General features: G+C 47.0%; 1 protein-coding gene and 1 non-coding gene across 3 annotated transcripts in view; both read right to left on the reverse strand.

Moving 5' to 3' along the window:
- The window catches only part of VPS53 (VPS53 subunit of GARP complex), a 276,186-nt gene extending 255,286 nt beyond the window's left edge, over positions 1 to 20,900 (reverse strand). The window contains exons 1-2 of one of the 2 annotated variants that reach the window (XM_077296357.1): positions 20,682 to 20,900; positions 6,846 to 6,926 (exon numbers count right to left, since the gene is read on the reverse strand). In XM_077296357.1, the coding sequence (XP_077152472.1) occupies positions 6,846 to 6,926; positions 20,682 to 20,765 (165 nt within the window). In that variant the 5' untranslated portion in view covers positions 20,766 to 20,900. The remainder of the gene's footprint in view (positions 1 to 6,845; positions 6,927 to 20,681) is intronic. The other variant, XM_077296358.1, reaches the window with a different exon arrangement.
- A 420-nt stretch (positions 20,901 to 21,320) lies between these two features.
- LOC143763247 (small nucleolar RNA U3) lies at positions 21,321 to 21,537 on the reverse strand. Its single transcript, XR_013212329.1, has one exon. It is a non-coding gene; the product is annotated as a small nucleolar RNA U3 (small nucleolar RNA).
- Between the last annotated feature and the right edge of the window lie 418 nt (positions 21,538 to 21,955).

Genomic DNA, 21,955 nt, shown 5'->3' on the forward strand with positions numbered 1-21,955 from the left:
GACTCTTGATGGGCCAGAGGATGGATCAGTAAAGGGCAGAGAGCTCCACTCCAACTCAGACGCCAGCAAGGTGGAGGTGGGGAACTGGTATGGGCTGGTATCATCAAAGGTGAACTTGTGGGACCTTTTCGGGTTGAGGATGGAGTGAAGCTCAACTCCCAGACCTCCTGCCAGTTTCTGGAAAACAACTTCTTCAAGCAGTGGTACAGGAAGAAATCGGTATCGTTCAAGAAAACCATGTTTTTCATGCAGGACAATGCTCCATCACATGCCTCCAACTACTCCACAGTGTGGCTGGCCAGTAAAGGTCTCAAAGAAGAAAAAATAATGACATGGCCCCCTTGTTCACCTGATCTGAACCCCATAGAGAACCTGTGGTCCCTCATAAAATGTGAGATCTACAGGGAGGGAAAACAGTACACCTCTCTGAACAGTGTTTGGGAGGCTGTGGTGGCTGCTGCACGCAATGTTGATCGCAAACAGATCAAGCAACTGACAGAATCTATGGATGGAAGGCTGTTGAGGGTCATCATAAAGAAAGGTGGCTATATTGGTCACTAATTTTGGGGGGTTTTGTTTTTGCATGTCAGAAATGTTTATTTCTAAATTTTGTGCAGTTATATTGGTTTAGGCTACTTTCACACTAGCGTTGTTGGCTGTACGTCGCAATGCGTCGTTTAGGAGAAAAAACGCATCCTGCAAAGTTGTCTGCAGGATTCGTTTTTTTCCCCATAGACTAACATTAGCGACGCATTGCGACGTATGGCCACACGTCGTAACCGTCGTGCGACGGTTGTGTCGTGTTTTGGCGGACCGTCGGCACAAAAAAACGTTACATGTGACTTTTTTTGTGCGTCGTGTCCGCCATTTTCCAAACCCCGCCCCCTCCTCCCCGGACCTTACAATGGGGCAGAGGAAACGTCGCAAGACTGCTTCCGCTGCCCACGTCGGGCATTATTTTCACAACGCGCGTCGGCACGTCGGGCATCACAGGTTGGAAAGGCCTGGGCTGGATCTGGGGGGCCAACGGAGGGTGAGTATATAATGATTTTTAATTTTTTTAATTATTTTTAACATTAGATCTTTTTACTATTGATGCTGCATTGGCAGCATCAATAGTAAAAAGTTGATCACACAGGGTTAATAGCAGCGTTAAAGGACTGCGTTACACCGCGGCATAACGCGGTCCGTTAATGCTGCCATTAACCCTGTGTGGAGCGGGCACTGGCGGCAGGGGAGTAGGGAGCGGCCATTTCGCCGCTTGACTGTGCTCGTCGCTGATTGGTCGTGCCCGTTTTGCCGCGACCAATCAGCGACTTGGGATTTCCGTGACAGACAGACAGAAAGACGGAAGTGACCCTTAGACAATTATATAGTAGATTAATAGTACCACCATACTGATCGCTAAAGGGGTCTATGTAACTTCAGACTTCTGAATCCTCACAGCGCACACTGACAATGCCCCGGTGCCAGCACTGGGAGTGGCCACCATGTAATCACAACTATGCGATTTTCACATCTCTAGCCATATTCCGACTAATTGTACTCGGCTTTGCTAATATAACTTGTATTGAGAAAAGCTTTGCACGTCTAGTTAGCATGTGACCGTATGTATGCAAATCACATACTTGTGGCAACATGATCAGGGGTGTAACTACAGTAGGTGCGAGACTTGCAATAATTGAGGACCCCATTAGAGGTTTTGCTTTGGGGCCCATGCTGTTCAAATTACGCCACTGCACATGACCACCAACTCCCAGCGCCGACACCAGAGAATCCTCAGAGTGCGAACTCTGAGCATTCAGAAGTCCAAAGTCACATAGTCACTGCAGACTTTATCCTCAAGCTTGAAGAGCTACCATTGTACCAAGACTGATATTACCACCATACAGTGACTATATAATGGTAATATCAGTTCAGCACCAGTGCTCTGCAGAGCATACTGTATATGTGTATATGGTGCAGGTTCTCGCCAGTGATGTTCTTTGTTGTCATTCATTTTCCCTTTTCTTTCGGCCCAGATCACCATGACCTCTTCTTCCATCCATAACTCGTCCCTGCAAAATGTAACACAGAGGCATCTTCACTTTACCGATTTTCCAGGACTCTCCTCACATTATACCACCTCTACACAAACCACAACCTGGGATACCTTATAATAATTACCCTGTGCCTCCTTTAATAATGCTCTCCCTTGACCTCTTATAATAATGACCTTGTACCTCCTTATAATAATAAAAACACCCCCTATTCTTTGTTATATTAATACTAATGACTCCTTGTTTCCCCTAAAATGATAACAATCCCCCCATTGTGCCTCCTTATAATAATGACCCTCAGTGCCTCTTTACTGTAATTATGCTCCTGAGCAGGGATGTACATAAAAATAACAGGTCCCATAGAAAAAGTCCTATCACGTCACAAAGAGCATACCTCCACACATTTTAAGGAATGGAAAAGGAAATGTATTGCAGCACAGTTATTTTCCCCTACTGAAGGTCCAAAGTGCATCACTCACTATGATACCCCTTTCATGACCAGTGTAGAGTATTATTCCTCCACAAAGTAGGATGACCCCACACAGTACAATACTCCACCTTACAGCTCCTTTCTAGTATGACTGTACCCCAACAGCCCCCCATATAGTATGATGGATCACCTCATAGCCCCCTATGTAGTATGATGGTTCGCCACAGCCCTCAAAAATAAAAAAAAAATCCCTATACCAAAAATCCCTATACTCACCAAATTCAGCCACCTCATCCTCCGCTAACAGCGCGATGCAGTAACGTCATTGCACCGCCGATGTCCCCAGTTGCTGTTGGCCTCCGGCAGGTTGCAGACAGAAGGGATACCCGTGGCCTGATGGGGTAAGTGATATGCCACCGACTTTGTGCGTCATCACAACTGTTAACATTATGGGCGCCTTGAGGATGCAGATTCTTAGAATGTAGCAGACAAGGCGGCCCACAACTAGACAGGCCCTGCTGGCATTTGCCAGAATTGCCAGTCTGGCCCTGGTGGGGCTTTATGTGATGCTCTGCTTACATATGCATAAGTATGGGCTTATGACCGGTTCATAAGATGCTATGTTCCGATGCTACTGCGCAAGCATCGGAACTATTTTACTGAAGCCAAATTTTTCTTTAGTCTTCAGCAAAATGGCACCGGCAGCACTTGCGCAGTGACATCTATCAGAAAGCAATCGATGCTACTGCGCATTTTGCTAGAGAAAAAAAAATTGGTTGCAGTAAAATGGCGCCAGCAGTTCCTATAGACGCTAGTGGGCAAGCGCCATTTTGATGAAGGGAATTTTCATTTTTACTTGGCAATATTATAGGCATAATGCTACACATGATACTGCGCAGGAACCGCTGCCATTTTGCTCAATGTAAAAAAAAATTTCTAAACACACCATTGAATATTCAGTATGTAAAATAGGGGGCAGATCATGAGGGGTCAGTGACCTGTTATAAGCCCATAAAGATGAATATCTAAGCAGAGCACCACATAAAGCCGCCCACACAGGCCGCCCCAAAAGCACAAGAATCTCATTAACTGAAAACTACAAATACAGAGTAAATAACAACCACAAGACGGATTTCATCACCAGGTATCATTGTAATCGGTATAACGGCGCCAACCTGACACTGTCTGTAGGTTACTGGGAAAATTCCTGCTGACAGGTTCGCTTTAAATCACCGTGGATAGGTAACTGATCAGCGGTCGTTCAATGGTGCAAAAATTGGGTAATGTAAACAAATCTATAGAACAGTAAGATTAAATGGATAGGACAATAGAGGGAGGAACAAGAGGTGCAGGAACAAAAATAAATATTATAGTAGGTGGCCTAGCAGGAGATAGTTGAAAGTAATGGAGGTTGAAAAGTGGCCTGGAGGAGTGATTGGGCCCTTTTAAAGGCAAGTAATTGCACTATGAGGGTAAACTGTATCAAGCGGTGTGACAATGCTGGAGATGCAGGCAGTAGACAAGTGAGGAGTTATCACAGCCTAGACCCGACAGTAGTACACCCTGAGAAACTCAGTCAGACGTCAGTGACTTTTCTCAGATGTAAAGACACTTGACTGTTGTTCATCAGTTGTTTTTCTTTTTGTTTGTTTGTTTTTTTAACCAGCTTTTCATCAGTATATGGCCCGTGTGTCAGTTCTTATCATTAGTGTTTCATCAGTGATTTTTTTCATTGGTGGGGAAAAAAAAATAAAAAATCTGCAAAGCTTCTCCTATCCATAGCAATGTTAATCACAGACAGCACATGGATGCCACCCAGGTAGAACAGGTATGTGACTCATGGACGCCTGGATAAGGTTTGTGTCTGAGTCAGCAGATTGGGAATATAACCATGTACACATTATAAAACCAAGGCTCCATAGATTACAGATAAAAAGAAAAAGAATTACATCTACAGCCTGGAAATAGAGATTGAGAGCTCAGAAGGAAAACCATAACCAAATCCAAAAATGGCAGCAGGAAGCTAAAGGGGAGATAAAGGAAAGTGTAGGTAAGGGAATTTTAGGGACACGTTACAGGGACAGCCAGATTTGATAGGTGGGTTTGTGTCCAAAAATCCCCTTTAAGTTCACAACGCAATGAATGTGATATCAGGGTACATACAAGGCCCCTGTCACCACTAACACACTACGTACATTAGTAAACTAATGGTACAGATATTTTCAATTTACTAGTCATCTGATAGTTATATATATGTTATTCAGCTTGGTTTTCCATTAAAATATTACATTTCATTATTGTACTAGATTTTACCTGCTTTTGGTTGTAATCTGTGCACCAAAAAGAGAGGGGTATGATGATGTTGGGGATAAAATAATGGAGTTTCATTCACACTCAAGAACAAGGAATGCGACTATTTCTTAATCAAGTGTATGTGATTTATAACAATCCGGTTATCTGACTTGTTCTATTATCTTTAACATTCTATACAAAAAAAAGTTTGATTAAAAAAAGGGTGGCCCAATACCTAAAATGTTCTTTCTAAATATCAGTCTTTACACCCTAACCATTTTGTAATTAACATGGTTATAAAATTCTGTACACCTCTTCTCCCTATGTAGAAAATCCTTAAATGTGTTTTTTTTTTACTTCACTTACTGTCACGTTTCGCTTGAGAAGAGGTTCAAACAGGACATCACAGGAGGTTGGGGTTGCATTCGCTTCCCTGTAGCGTCAATTGCCCCTTCTGGAACAGGACGTCATCATAGGTTAGCACTGCAATTACTTACTTCAGTTTATTGCATTGCCGTCCTCCGGAGATGTCCTCTATCCATGGTGATAGAAGCTGTGGGAGAGGTGAGGGCAGCGCCAGCACTCTGTTTCTATTGTTGTCACATCTTCTGTGAAACAAGTTCTCATCAAGGGGCAGAGATAGATGCAGGGACAGTGCCGCCCCACAGTGTCTAGCAGCGCCCTCAAATGATTTAACATCCGGGGCGGCAATAGTAGCTGTGCGAATGACATCAGTGCCATCCCTTAATGACGATTTGCTTGAGGGCAGTGATAGAAGCTGTGGAGTGGTCAACACATGTAAATAAAACCTAACTTGTAATGGTAATAAATACAAATGCAACTCTTGGGTAACACTATCTAAATATACACATAGAAATCAACAGTCAATAAAATTTAGTGAAGCAATGAGCACTCTACTATTGTAAACAGTGCAAATAAAAAGATATTCCGTTACCAAGTTCTTGAAGCTAGAACACCAACAAATGCTGGAGTACAGAGCCCGCTGGATAGATACGTGAACTACCATCCCTTATCATGCCCTGTATGGTTCCTGCAATAACAAGGACAGTACGCAAGTGTGTTACCTAGAGTTGGGTAAAAGTTCCTCCCCAAAAAAACTCTCCAGACACGTTTCGTCCTCACTAGCAGGGCCTCATCGGGGGAGTGTACTTGCAAAGACATGAAAAAGGTTCCATTGGATCCAACTCAAAGGGGTATAAACAGGTCCAGCAGTGGCAGAGGGAACATAGCATGAAGAGTGCAGAGTGCTGGGTACTGCCCTTGTTAGGACGGGAGCCATACCAGACATGGCATCTCTCAGTGATCTGGCATCAAGAACTTGGCGAGATAAAACCCTTTTTATTTGCACTGAGCACTTTACTATTGTATCACTGTTTTACTGACTGCTGAATTCTCTATGTATACTTAAATAAAACGGCACCCTATATATTTCCATTAGTTAGGTTTTATTTACTTGTATTCAGGACTCTCCTCCTGATGTAGTAATTATCCTCTCAAGAGTTAAAGCAGCTATCATCACTGATGGACTTGTAGTGTTGATAAGCTGTGGGGTGGCACTTACACAGCTTTTATCTATGCCCCTTGATGATGATTTGCTTCCAAGTTAGAAGATGCATGGGGGGTGATAGAAGCAGAGTGCCGGTGCTGCACTCACCTCTGTCACAGCATCCATTACCCATTTTACTCAAGATCCAGGACAACTTCAGTGTGCGACGACGCAAGAAACTGTAGAATTGCCACCTGACAACGACCTGTTCCAAGAGGGGAGATAGACGCTGCAGGGAAGTGCAGGCCCGGCCTTCCGTACTGTCCTGTTCAAGACTCCTCGGGAAGTACAGTAAAAAAAAACAACAACACACATTTAGGGATAAGCACGATAGGATAGGGCATTTTTATAATAAACCTAATTACAAAAGTGGTTAGGGTGTATAAATAGATATTTAGAAAGAACATTTTAGGTACTGGATCACCCCTTAAACACACCACATCTGCTCTGATGTAACTGGTGTCCCGTACTTACACTGCTGTAATCCATTATCTTTGTAATGGCTAATCAGACTTACCTGTTCAGTTGGAAACAGAGTGTTAATATATTCTACAGCATTGAAGTCTGAACGATCCAATGGGTCCTGGCTTGGAAATACCTACAAATCAAACAGAAATTACGTTTTAACCATGGAAGAAAATCTATAGATTTACAGGTGTACACTATTAGGGTCTAATATAATATAACAGAATAATAGCAAAGCAATCATAGTCAGCACAACAGAGTTATCATGTAGACCAATGCCCTCCAAACCGTCTTACCTTCAGAGCCTCTTTCAAAATACATCATACTATACAGATGCTAAATACAACACAATGGACGTTAATTGGAATATGTCACCAGGGTTTTGCTATGTAATCTGAGAGCAGCACGATATAGACGCTGAGACCCAGATACCAGCAAAGTGTCACTTGCTGGTCTGCATGCTGTCATTTTGATACAAAAAAAATTAAAATAAAATCATGAGGATTTTCTATGATTTGAGCATTGCAACAGGAAAACATTCACGAAGTATTACATATAGCAGCGGCATAGTGCAATCATTGGCTGCAAGTCATGTATCACCCACCAAGTCACTGTGAGGGCCCAGTCTTGGGCTGCTTTCAGACGTGGATCACAATACGTGGACCGCCTGTGGCCACCTAATCTGTAGTAACGGCCTGATAGGCAAATATAAGGCCGTTTGTTCGGTGGGGGGGGGCTAACACTTATATACCGTGATTTTGGTGCCAACAATGTCTGAGTGGGTATATATTAAGTTTATGGTGTGGTTTAAGAATATGACTGGCTCTAGTTTCTGAGATATTTAATAGGAATTCTGGCTTCAAAGAAATCGCTTTTATAGCATTGTAAGCCTACAAATTGATAAATTGATATAAAATAATTATATGGAATATTTCACTACCTAAGACACTGTTAAACAGTTAAAGGACCAAAAGCTATTGCATCTGTGATCACACACAAGTTGCATTGGGGAAATGAACTATTTTCATGGATGAATTCTCAAAAACTAGAATCAATACAAAGTAATGGGATTTTTTAATTCAGTATCCTCAACATACCCTAAATCCATTCAAAAAACCTTGGTAGCTGAAAAAATTGTTTTTATAGACCTAAGTAATCACTGCTCTGTGCATTGCGGTCCATACATGAAACATGAAATCCTCTCCTCTGTAAGCGGCCTTAAACTTCCAGGATAAGAAAAAAACCCTATGTAATTCACAGTCAAGATTATATCAAGATGCACATGACATGCACCCACTGGTATATTAATACAGTGCACCAAGAGAACAGTGTGCATGTCAGGTACGCCAGTACAATGTGCCACTTGTACCCTTGTAGACACTTACAGGTTCTCTTTCTTGGTCTCACACTTTGAGAGCATCATGTACTGCTTTATAAGTAACAAATCCAAGAGTGGGCACATAGCTAGGTCACATACCTCCCAACCATCCCGGATCCAGCGGGACTGTCCCGATTTTGACAGTCAGCCCCGCGATCCCGGGCGGGACATTAGTTGTCCCGCACTGGTTGGGAGGTGTGTATATCACCCGGTCAGCTCCCTGAGCCCCTGCACCCACATAGTAGCATATTGGCTGCTCTGTGCACACAGGACCTGTGATGAAGTCACAGGATGGGAGGAGTCAGGGGGTCACATGATCGGGAGGACCTCCGTGTACAGGACTCTGCTGGTTGTCATGACGCTGGACGAGGGTAAGTATGTGTGAGGTCAGGAGGTGTTTACAGTGTGGATGTAGCATAGCCGTGTGTGTACGAGGTGTATGGATCGGAGCAGCGTGTGAAAGGTGTATGGAGCAGAGTCGAGTGTGTAAGAGGTGTACGGAGCGGAGCAGCGTGTGAAAGGTGAATGGAGCAGAGTCGTGTGTGTAAGACGTGTACGGAGCAGAGCCACGTGTGTACGAGGTGTATGGAGCGGAGCCATGTGGTAAGAGGTGTACGGAGCGGAGCCGTGTGTGTACGAGATGTATGGAGAGGAGCCGTGTGTGTATGAGGTGTACGGAGCGGAGCAGTGTGTGTATAAGGTGTATGGAGTGGAGGCGTGTGTGTACGAAGTGTATGGAGTGGAGACGTCTGTGGACGAGGTGTATGGGGAGGAGCCGTGTATGTACGAGGTGTACGGAGCGGAGCCGTGTGTGTACGAAGTGTATGGAGTGGAGCCGTGTGTGTACGAAGTGTATGGAGAGGAGCCGTGTGTGTACGAAGTGTATGGAGTGGAGCCGTGTGGGTACGAAGTGTATGGGGAGGAGCCCTGTGTGTATGAGGTGAGCGGAGCCGTGTGTGTACGAGGTGAACGGAGCGGAGCCGCATGTGTACGGAGTGGACAATGGCTGTGTCAGATCGGAGCAGATATTGCTCCTCGCTCTGACACTGACTGGTACAGGAGACACGGAGAGGTCTTTATCAGTGGCGTATCACAGCTGCAGCGACGTGAGCAGTCAGCGGCGCAGCTGGATGACACCATTCAGCGCCGTGGGAGTGGAAGCTGCCGGCTGCTGCGAGGGAGCGCGGTGAAAGGTGTGTGTGTGTAGTGATGGAGAAGGCAATGATGGGGGTGGGGTAACCATGTGTGGCCATTACACTGCACCCAGCATTGTGTGGGGCCATTATACTGCATGGAGCATCGTGAGGGGCCATTATACTGTACCCAGCATTATGTGTGGCCATTATACTGTACCCAGCATCGTGTGAGGCCATTATACTGTACAAAGCATCATGTGGGGCCATTATACTGTATGGACCATCACGTGGGGCAAGTATACTGTACGCAGCATCATGTGGGGCCATTATACAGTATGGAGCATCATGTGGGCCCATTATACTGTATGGAGCATCACGTGGGGCCAGTACACTGTACGCAGCATCATTTGGGGCCATTATACAGTATGGAGCATCATGTGTGGCCATTATACAGTATGGAGCATAATGTGGCCATTATACAGTAAGGAGCACCATGAGTGGCCATTATACAGTATGGAGCATCATGTGTGTCCATTATACAGTACGCATCATGAGTGGACATTATACAGTACGAAGCATCATGTGGGGCTATTATACAGTATGGAGCATCATGTGGCCATTATACAGTATGGAGCATCATGTATGGCCTTATACAGTATGGAGCATCATGTATGGCCTTATACAGTATGGAGCACTGTGTGGCCAATATACAGTATGGAGCACTGTGTGGCCAATATACAGTATGGAGCACTGTGTGGCTAATATACAGTATGGAACATCATGTGGAGCAATTATACAGTATGGAGCATGTGTGGCCATTATACAGTATGGGGCATCATGTGGAGCCATTATACAGTATGGAGCACCATGTGTGGCCATTATACAGTATGGAGCATCATGTGTGGCCATTATACAGTATGGAGCACTGTGTGGCCAATATACAGTATGGAGCACTGTGTGGCTAATATACAGTATGGAACATCATGTGGAGCAATTATACAGTATGGAGCATGTGTGGCCATTATACAGTATGGGGCATCATGTGGAGCCATTATACAGTATGGAGCATCATGTGTGGCCATTATACAGTATGGAGCATAATGTGGCCATTATACAGTATGGAGCATCATGTGTAGCCATTATCCAGTATGGAGCATCATGTGTAGCCATTATCCAGTAAGGAGCATCATGTGTGGCCATTATACAGTATGGAGCACTGTGTGGCCATTATACAGTATGGAGCACTGTGTGGCCAATATACAGTATGGAGCACTGTGTGGCCAATATACAGTATGGAGCATCATGTGGAGCCATTATACAGTATGGAGCATCATGTGTGGCCATTATACTGTATGGAGCATCACGTGGGGCCAGTACACTGTACGCAGCATCATTTGGGGCCATTATACAGTATGGAGCGTCATGTGTGGCCATTATACAGTATGGAGCGTCATGTGTGGCCATTATACAGTATGGAGCGTCATGTGTGGCCATTATACAGTATGGAGCGTCATGTGTGGCCATTATACAGTATGGAGCGTCATGTGTGGCCATATTTTTTTTTTGTTTATAATTATTGTTTACGAAACATTGTGATCAGAAGTGCTAAATGGGTGTGGTTGGGGCGTGACTAGTTGTGAAATGGGTGTGGTCAGAGGTGTGGCCCACAATTTGCTGCTGACTTTGTCCCTCTTTCCCTTCCTCGAATGTTGGGAGGTATGGCTAGGACATGGTTCCAGGGAAAGAGGAGCCGCAGGAGCCAGAGGAACCAGCAGTGCAAGCATCATAAGATGGAGCACCACAGAACAAAGTAGTGTCATGTCACCAGTAGGGTTGAGCGAAACGGATCGGTCAATTTCATAAGTCGCCGACTTTCGGCAAGTCGGGTTTCGTGAAACCCGAGCCGATCCCAGTGTGGGATCGGCCATGCGGTCGGCGATCTTCGCGCCAAAGTCGCGTTTCGTATGACGCTTTAACCGCCATTTTTTTAGCCAATGAAGGAGTGTGGGCAGCGTGATGACATAGGTCTCGTCTTGCTTTCTGCGGCGTCACAGGGGGTGGGGGTATAAACGCCATATTACCGTTTTGGATGTAGCGATTTACACAGTCCGAGGAAGTAGAGAGAGAGAGAGAGAGAGAGAGAGAGAAGGAGGAGGAGGAAGAAGAAGAAATAAATAAATACCCCCATTGACTTGCATTGGGTTTCGTGTTTCGGTCGGCCCCCCGACTTTTCACAATAATCGGCCGATTTCACACGATCCGACTTTTGAGAAAGTCGGGTTTCATGAAACCCGACTCGATCCTAAAAAAGTAACAGTCGCTCAACCCTAGTCACCAGCATGGAGGATGGAGCCGCAGAGCCACTAAGGCCTTTACATGGTTCCTTCTCCTACACTGACTTTTAAAGGCAACTTTACAGGCAACTGTCACTTGTCTGGGGAAGTCAATGGTCAGAAGCCACAGTGTGCGCTCCCCTGTTCTGGACCAAGAAGTTGCAAACTTTGGCCCATGTGACATATTTGCCCGATACACTTGGAAGTGTACCCATAAAATCACACAGTTGACCCAAATACAGTTGGCCAGGGACAGTCTGCTCATTTTAGTTACCTCAGTGAAACTATAGCTGTGGCTGAGATGTCACTCAATTGGGAATGGTCCATGGTCACTTAATTTTGAAGCTTCAACCTGCAGGCAATGACCAGCCGCAGATAGGCAGCGACTTGGCTACAGCAACAGCCAAACTGTGTGCCTTATCCAATAACACCACCAGGTAGGTATAGTACCAGGCTGGCAAGGTGCACAAGGGCTAAATAAGTTCAGGAGATTGCAAAACTATGTATGAGAAAGTATGGCTGAAGCTGCGCTGGCAACATCTCCAGAACCAAAGCATGAAGGGTCACTGCCGGCACCACAGCCAGTGACAGCGTGGAAGCTCGTACAAGAGGTGCGCACAGCTGTGTACACACTGTATAGGAAGTCATATACTGACACATGGGAGCTCGTACATGAGGTGCGCACAGCTGTGTACACACTGTATAGGAAGTCATATACTGACACATGGGAGCTCGTACATGAGGTGCGCACAGCTGTGTACAGGCTGTATAGGAAGTCATATACTGACACATGGAAGCTCGTACATGAGGTGCGCACAGCTGTGTACACACTGTATAGGAAGTCATATACTGACACATGGAAGCTCATACATAAGATGCGCACAGCTGTGTACACACTGTATAGGAAGTCATATACTGACACATGGGAGCTCGTACATGAGGTGCGCACAGCTGTGTACACACTGTATAGGAAGTCATATACTGACACATGGGAGCTCGTACATGAGGTGCGCACAGCTGTGTACAGGCTGTATAGGAAGTCATATACTGACACATGGAAGCTCGTACATGAGGTGCGCACAGCTGTGTACACACTGTATAGGAAGTCATATACTGACACATGGAAGCTCATACATAAGATGCGCACAGCTGTGTACACACTGTATAGGAAGTCATATACTGACACATGGGAGCTCGTACATGAGGTGCGCACAGCTGTGTACAGGCTGTATAGGAAGTCATATACTGACACATGGGAGCTCGTACATGAGGTGCGCACAGCTGTGTACAGGCTGTATAGGAAGTCATATACTGACACATGGGAGCTCGTACATGAGGTGCGCACAGCTGTGTACACACTGTATAGGAAGTCATATACTGACACATGGAAGCTCATACATAAGATGCGCACAGCTGTGTACACACTGTATAGGAAGTCATATACTGACACATGGGAGCTCGTACATGAGGTGCGCACAGCTGTGTACAGGCTGTATAGGAAGTCATATACTGACACATGGGAGCTCGTACATGAGGTGCGCACAGCTGTGTACAGGCTGTATAGGAAGTCATATACTGACACATGGGAGCTCGTACATGAGGTGAGCACAGCTGTGTACACGCTGTATAGGAAGTCATATACTGACACATGGAAGCTCATACATAAGATGCGCACAGCTGTGTACACACTGTATAGGAAGTCATATACTGACACATGGAAGCTCGTACATGAGGTGCGCACAGCTGTGTACAGGCTGTATAGGAAGTCATATACTGACACATGGGAGCTCGTACATGAGGTGCGCACAGCTGTGTACACACTGTATAGGAAGTCATATACTGACACATGGGAGCTCGTACATGAGGTGAGCACAGCTGTGTACACACTGTATAGGAAGTCATATACTGACACATGGGAGCTCGTACATAAGATGCGCACAGCTGTGTACAGGCTGTATAGGAAATCATATACTGACACATGGGAGCTCGTACATGAGGTGCGCTCAGCTGTGTACAGGCTGTATAGGAAATCATATACTGACACATGGGAGCTCGTACATGAGGTGCGCACAGCTGTGTACAGGCTGTATAGGAAGTCATACTGACACATGGGAGCTCATACATGAGGTGCGCACAGCTGTGTACACACTGTATAGGAAGTCATACTGACACATGGGAGCTCGTACATGAGATGCGCACAGCTGTGTACACACTGTATAGGAAGTCATACTGACACATGGAAGCTCGTACATGAGGTGCGCACAGCTGTGTACACACTGTATAGGAAGTCATACTGACACATGGAAGCTCGTACATGAGGTGCGCACAGCTGTGTACAGGCTGTATAGGAAATCATACTGACACATGGAAGCTCGTACATGAGGTGCGCACAGCTGTGTACAGGCTGTATAGGAAGTCATATACTGACACATGGGAGCTCGTACATGAGGTGCGCACAGCTGTGTACAGGCTGTATAGGAAGTCATATACTGACATATGGGAGCTCGTACATGACGTGCGCACAGCTGTGTACACACTGTATAGGAAGTCATATACTGACACATGGAAGCTCGAACATAAGATGCGCACAGCTGTGTACACACTGTATAGGAAGTCATACTGACACATGGAAGCTCGTACATGAGGTGCGCACAGCTGTGTACACTGTATAGGAAATCATACTGACACATGGAAGCTCGTACATGAGGTGCGCACAGCTGTGTACAGGCTGTATAGGAAGTCATATACTGACACATGGGAGCTCGTACATGAGGTGAGCACAGCTGTGTACACACTGTATAGGAAGTCATATACTGACACATGGGAGCTCGTACATAAGATGCGCACAGCTGTGTACAGGCTGTATAGGAAATCATACTGACATGGGAGCTCGTACATGAGGTGCGCTCAGCTGTGTACAGGCTGTATAGGAAATCATACTGACACATGGGAGCTCGTACATGAGGTGAGCACAGCTGTGTACACACTGTATAGGAAGTCATATACTGACACATGGGAGCTCGTACATAAGATGCGCACAGCTGTGTACAGGCTGTATAGGAAATCATACTGACATGGGAGCTCGTACATGAGGTGCGCTCAGCTGTGTACAGGCTGTATAGGAAATCATACTGACACATGGGAGCTCGTACATGAGGTGCGCACAGCTGTGTACACGCTGTATAGGAAGTCATACTGACACATGGGAGCTCGTACATGAGGTGCGCACAGCTGTGTACAGGCTGTATAGGAAGTCATATACTGACACATGGGAGCTCGTACATGAGGTGCGCACAGCTGTGTACAGGCTGTATAGGAAGTCATACTGACACATGGGAGCTCGTACATGAGGTGCGCACAGCTGTGTACACACTGTATAGGAAGTCATACTGACACATGGGAGCTCGTACATGAGGTGCGCACAGCTGTGTACACACTGTATAGGAAGTCATACTGACACATGGGAGCTCGTACATGAGGTGCGCACAGCTGTGTACACTGTATAGGAAATCATACTGACACATGGAAGCTCGTACATGAGGTGCGCACAGCTGTGTACACACTGTATAGGAAGTCATACTGACACATGGAAGCTCGTACATGAGGTGCGCACAGCTGTGTACAGGCTGTATAGGAAATCATACTGACACATGGAAGCTCGTACATGAGGTGCGCACAGCTGTGTACAGGCTGTATAGGAAGTCATATACTGACACATGGGAGCTCGTACATGAGGTGCGCACAGCTGTGTACAGGCTGTATAGGAAGTCATATACTGACATATGGGAGCTCGTACATGACGTGCGCACAGCTGTGTACACACTGTATAGGAAGTCATATACTGACACATGGAAGCTCGAACATAAGATGCGCACAGCTGTGTACACACTGTATAGGAAGTCATACTGACACATGGAAGCTCGTACATGAGGTGCGCACAGCTGTGTACAGGCTGTATAGGAAGTCATATACTGACACATGGGAGCTCGTACATGAGGTGAGCACAGCTGTGTACACACTGTATAGGAAGTCATATAATGACACATGGGAGCTCGTACATAAGATGCGCACAGCTGTGTACAGGCTGTATAGGAAATCATACTGACATGGGAGCTCGTACATGAGGTGCGCTCAGCTGTGTACAGGCTGTATAGGAAATCATACTGACACATGGGAGCTCGTACATGAGGTGAGCACAGCTGTGTACACGCTGTATAGGAAGTCATACTGACACATGGGAGCTCGTACATGAGGTGCGCACAGCTGTGTACAGGCTGTATAGGAAGTCATATACTGACACATGGGAGCTCGTACATGAGGTGCGCACAGCTGTGTACAGGCTGTATAGGAAGTCATACTGACACATGGGAGCTCGTACATGAGGTGCGCACAGCTGTGTACACACTGTATAGGAAGTCATACTGACACATGGGAGCTCGTACATGAGGTGCGCACAGCTGTGTACACACTGTATAGGAAGTCATACTGACACATGGGAGCTCGTACATGAGGTGCGCACAGCTGTGTACACTGTATAGGAAATCATACTGACACATGGAAGCTCGTACATGAGGTGCGCACAGCTGTGTACAGGCTGTATAGGAAGTCATATACTGACACATGGGAGCTCGTACATGAGGTGCGCACAGCTGTGTACACACTGTATAGGAAGTCATACTGACACATGGAAGCTCGTACATGAGGTGCGCACAGCTGTGTACAGGCTGTATAGGAAGTCATATACTGACACATGGGAGCTCGTACATGAGGTGCGCACAGCTGTGTACAGGCTGTATAGGAAGTCATATACTGACACATGGGAGCTCGTACATGAGGTGCGCACAGCTGTGTACAGGCTGTATAGGAAGTCATATACTGACATATGGGAGCTCGTACATGACGTGCGCACAGCTGTGTACACACTGTATAGGAAGTCATATACTGACACATGGAAGCTCGAACATAAGATGCGCACAGCTGTGTACACACTGTATAGGAAGTCATACTGACACATGGAAGCTCGTACATGAGGTGCGCACAGCTGTGTACACTGTATAGGAAATCATACTGACACATGGAAGCTCGTACATGAGGTGCGCACAGCTGTGTACAGGCTGTATAGGAAGTCATATACTGACACATGGGAGCTCGTACATAAGATGCGCACAGCTGTGTATACACTGTATAGGAAGTCATACTGACACATGGAAGCTCGTACATGAGGTGCGCACAGCTGTGTACACACTGTATAGGAAGTCATATACTGACACATGGAAGCTCGAACATAAGATGCGCACAGCTGTGTACACACTGTATAGGAAGTCATACTGACACATGGAAGCTCGTACATGAGGTGCGCACAGCTGTGTACACTGTATAGGAAATCATACTGACACATGGAAGCTCGTACATGAGGTGCGCACAGCTGTGTACAGGCTGTATAGGAAGTCATATACTGACACATGGGAGCTCGTACATAAGATGCGCACAGCTGTGTATACACTGTATAGGAAGTCATACTGACACATGGGAGCTCGTACATGAGGTGCGCACAGCTGTGTACAGGCTGTATAGGAAGTCATATACTGACATATGGGAGCTCGTACATGACGTGCGCACAGCTGTGTACACACTGTATAGGAAGTCATATACTGATACATGGAAGCTCATGCCTTAGGTGGGGACATTGGTGTACAGACTGTATACGAAATCATATACCGATATTTGGGAGATTATGCTTGTGCGTGCACTCAGCTGTGTACAGGCTGTATAGGGAGTCATACAGTGATGTATAGAAGCTCATGCTTGAGCATGCACACAGCTGCGTCATGCTGTATAGGAAGTCATATACTGATTATTGATGAACGAACGTGCACGGATAAGGCGCAGGAGTCCCAATATGTCTCGCGGCTGTTCAGCAGCTGCAACACATGCAGGGATTGCCTCGAACATGCATGTGTTGAGGCTGTCGAACAGCCGGAACACATGCTGCTGCAGAAGCTCATACATGAGGTGCACACAGCTGTATACAGGCTGTATAGGAAGTCAAATACCGGTACATGACAGCTGTATAGGAAGTCATTGTAATACATGAGAGCTCATACATTAGTCCCAGCATGTCTCGCAGCTGTTCAACACCCGCAACATATGTAGGGACTGCCTACCATGCATGAGTAGCGGCTGTTGAACAGCCGCAAGATAAGCTGCAGGGACTTGAACATATTTTTTGAGCACACCGAAGACACTCTGTTAGCACCCGAGCATGCTCGGATAACACTGATGTCTGAATCTCAACAGCAAGCATATCACACGCTCTCAGAAATCTCCATTGTTGATATCAAGACTGTGCAGTTACATGACCACTGGATGTGCTTTGCTTAATACAAGTGAAATGAGCAACGCTGGGCACGTCTACCCTGTTTCCCCGAAAATAAGACACCGTCTAATATTAATTTTTGATTTGAAAGTTGCACCATGTCTTATTTTTTGGGGGAGGGGGGGGGCTTGTCTTATTTTCTCAAGAAAAAGAACAGGGCCACAAAACATAAGGGCTCTAAAATGGCTCCCACACACTTTCTGGACACTGTACCGCTACCGTAACAATCACCCACAGCAGTTCCTTTACCGTAGCAGCCCCATCATCATTTTGCAGCCCTCATCATCCCTTTACAGTCTCCAATACAGCACCCCCATCATTCCATTACAGCCCCCATCATTCTACATTACAGTATTGCAGCCTCCCATCATCCCACATCATCTCACTGCAGCCTCCCATCATCCCGGTATCCCACTGCAGCCTCCCATCATCCCGGTATCCCACTGCAGCCTCCCATCATCCCGGTATCCCACTGCAGCCTCCCATCATCCCGGTATCCCACTGCAGCCTCCCATCATCCCACATCATCTCACTGCAGCCTCCCATCATCCTGGTATCCCACTGCAGCCTCCCATCATCCCGGTATCCCACTGCAGCCTCCCATCATCCCGGTATCCCACAGCAGCCTCCCATGTGTGTACTGCACACACACACACACACACACACACACCCCCATACACAGACACACACACACACCCTTCGGTCGGTTTCACACGTCAGTGGCTCCAGTACGTGTAGTGACAGTTTTCTCATGTACCGGAAACACTGACCCACGTAGACCAATTCAAATGAATGGGTCTATGCACATGTCTGCGTGTTTTCACGGACCGTGTGTCCGTGTTAAAAACACGGAGACATGTCCGTTTTTCTCCAGCAGCACGGTCCGCAAAGCGTCCCGCACACGCGGACACGGAGAACAGTGTGCACTCTCCTCAGGGTGCACGTATCGCCGCAGGAGAGACAGCGCTACAGTAAGCGCTGTCCCCCCCCTGCGTGTGGTGCTGAAGGCGGCATTCATCTCTTCTCCCCTGCAGCGCATATTCATCACTGTAATGAGTGGTACCACGTGACCGCTCACACAGGACAAGCTGCCGGAGCTGAGAGGAAGAACCGAGGGAGCTGGGTCAGTATTCCTCTGCAAGCGGGCTGGCGCGCAGGGGGTGGGGAGGTGTGGGAGGCGGAAGGTGACTCCAAACTTTATTTTTAACAAAAAAAAAACTTGATTTTTCATCCCTTCTCTACTGCGAGCGCTGCAGGGGAGAAGAGATGAATGCCGCCTTCAGCACCACACGCATGGGACAGCGCTTACTGTAGTGCTGTCTCTCCTGCACGGTCCGTGTGGTCCTCAGGTGGCACACGGGCGAGACAACTGCATGCCCCATGCACATCTAGGAACAGCTTTCCCACTGACCATACTGGGCCGGGCATTGTCCTGCACCAGGATAGGGGCCTGGGGCTCCTATGTAAGGTGTAACTATGTATCTGACAATTTCATCCCTCAGCAGGAGCTGGGATCATGTTAGCCATCAACAAAAGGCTTTTGAGACCATCCAATAACATGCCACTCTATACCATCACCGACCCACTGCCACGCTGGTCATGCTGGATGATGTTACAAGCAGCATAACATTCACCACAGTATATCCAGAATATTCCATGCCTGTCACGTGCTCAGGGTGAACCTGCTCTTATCTGTGAAAAGAAGACGGTGCCAACAGCAGCCGGGACAATTCTGGGGTTCTCTGGAGGCTGCCTACCCAACTGCTCAGTGCCAGGCTGAGGGCAATGTCAGGGCCTCATAACACTGCCACCTTATGTACTCGGTTTCTGACAGCTTGGCTAGACACAAGCACAGCAGCTGAAGGTTATTCTGGAAGGTTCCTGACCTGAGGCTGTCATAGTCCAGGTACAGTCACTGCACAGACCACTCTATAGGGCACTATGCCCCCCTCTGTACACACTGCCAGCTCCTCTCATAATAAGCCTGGCATGCACAGTGGGCACTCACCAGTCACTGCACAGACCACTCTATAGGGCACTATGCCCCCCTCTGTACACACTGCCAGCTCCTCTCATAATAAGCCTGGCATGCACAGTGGGCACTCACCAGTCACTGCACAGACCACTCTATAGGGCACTATGCCCCCCTCTGTACACACTGCCAGCTCCTCTCATAATAAGCCTGGCATGCACAGTGGGCACTCACCAGTCACTGCACAGACCACTCTATAGGGCACTATGCCCACCTCTGTACACACTGCCAGCTCCTCTCATAATAAGCCTGGCATGCACAGTGGGCACTCGCCAGTCACTGCACAGAACACTCTATAGGGCACTATGCCCCCCTCTGTACACACTGCCAGCTCCTCTCATAATAAGCCTGGCATGCACAGTGGGCACTCGCCAGTCACTGCACAGAACACTCTATAGGGCACTATGCCCCCCTCTGTACACACTGCCAGCTCCTCTCATAATAAGCCTGGCATGCACAGTGGGCACTCACCAGTCACTGCACAGACCACTCTATAGGGCACTATGCCCCCCTCTGTACACACTGCCAGCTCCCCTCATAATAAGCCTGGCATGCACAGTGGGCACTCGCCAGTCACTGCACAGACCACAAGTCCTTGTGCTTCGATAGGGCACGCCATGTGGCTCTCCTCACCTGCTCTATGGCTTGCTGCACCTCTGGTGCCAGGTTTAACACATTTTCCAGCCCCTCCACCACCTCCAGCTCATCTTCCTCCATCCTGACCGGCTGCTTCTCTGCTGCTTACTCTGGCCGCTTCCTGGTGCGAGGTGCATGCTGGGAGGAAGTGATGTAACCAGCGAGCTGTGACTAACACCATGGCAGCCATGTTTAGTGAGGGAAAGGAAGCCCGTTGTGTCACTAATGCTGGCACTGCCTGTAGCTATTACCTAGGGTTCCGATTACATAAAGCTGCACGCAGTCAGCATAGCACACCATTGCGGTCCCATAGGCAACTCTGACCTCATAAGTGTCACAGCAATGTAGCAGAGACCTGATGTATGTGTTACCTGACCCGCTTAGCGCCATCTATTGGTTGTGGAGATCGAAAGGGAGAACGCTAACAACTCAGTTCTATTACCTAACTTGCGCCCTCTATTGGTTCGCACGCTGCACAACGCACACCATTGTACGAACCAATAGATCCGGAGTCATTATATAACGCCTTCTGCAAACCACACCTGAGACGCCATGATGAGCACCAACTACCATTAATCCACGAGTAACTGTCTCATCCTTCAAATGATTCTTTCTTTAACCAGAATAAAAAAACCAACCACTCAGCTTGTGATCTCCCCCTCCACCTCCCTGTAACAGAGAAGGAGAACGATCATCACCAGCAATCAGCCCCTGCAATGAAGCAGAACTGAGAGCTCACTTCACGCTCAGGAGAGATCACTACAGCTCCTCCTCGTGGTTGGGAAGTTTGGACACTTTAGAGCACATTTCTCAAGTTACACACTATAGAAATGATCCCTGAAAGTATAGTCTTAACCTCTCTCCTGCTGCAATGCCGGTAGGGACTGTGCGCGGCCCCCTGCTATATTACGGAGATCTCACACATGATACACTATTCTTATTTATTACAGGATGTTTAAGTAATTCCATCTTCAGAATGTGAAAATTGAGATAAAATTCCTTACAAAAGGCTCTATATGTGATCTACTTCCGATAAGTTAGTAGTGTAGCCTCTCGGGAATATTTGCATACTCTCCACCTACCGACCAATGGCAGAACAGATTAGAGCCATCTGTGGGAGGAGTAAACACCTCTAGGAGTTCAGAGAGAAAGAGCGCCATTGGTTAGAGTTTGTGGTGGGTAGTAGCTCTTTTCTTTCCCTGACCTGCTGCCTCAGACCGGAGGCTGGCGGTGACCAGTGACCTGTGTGACTGAATGTTGTGCCCACGTAC

The sequence above is a fragment of the Ranitomeya variabilis genome, chromosome 3, assembly GCF_051348905.1.
Source record: "Ranitomeya variabilis isolate aRanVar5 chromosome 3, aRanVar5.hap1, whole genome shotgun sequence".
Taxonomy (NCBI): domain Eukaryota; kingdom Metazoa; phylum Chordata; class Amphibia; order Anura; family Dendrobatidae; genus Ranitomeya; species Ranitomeya variabilis.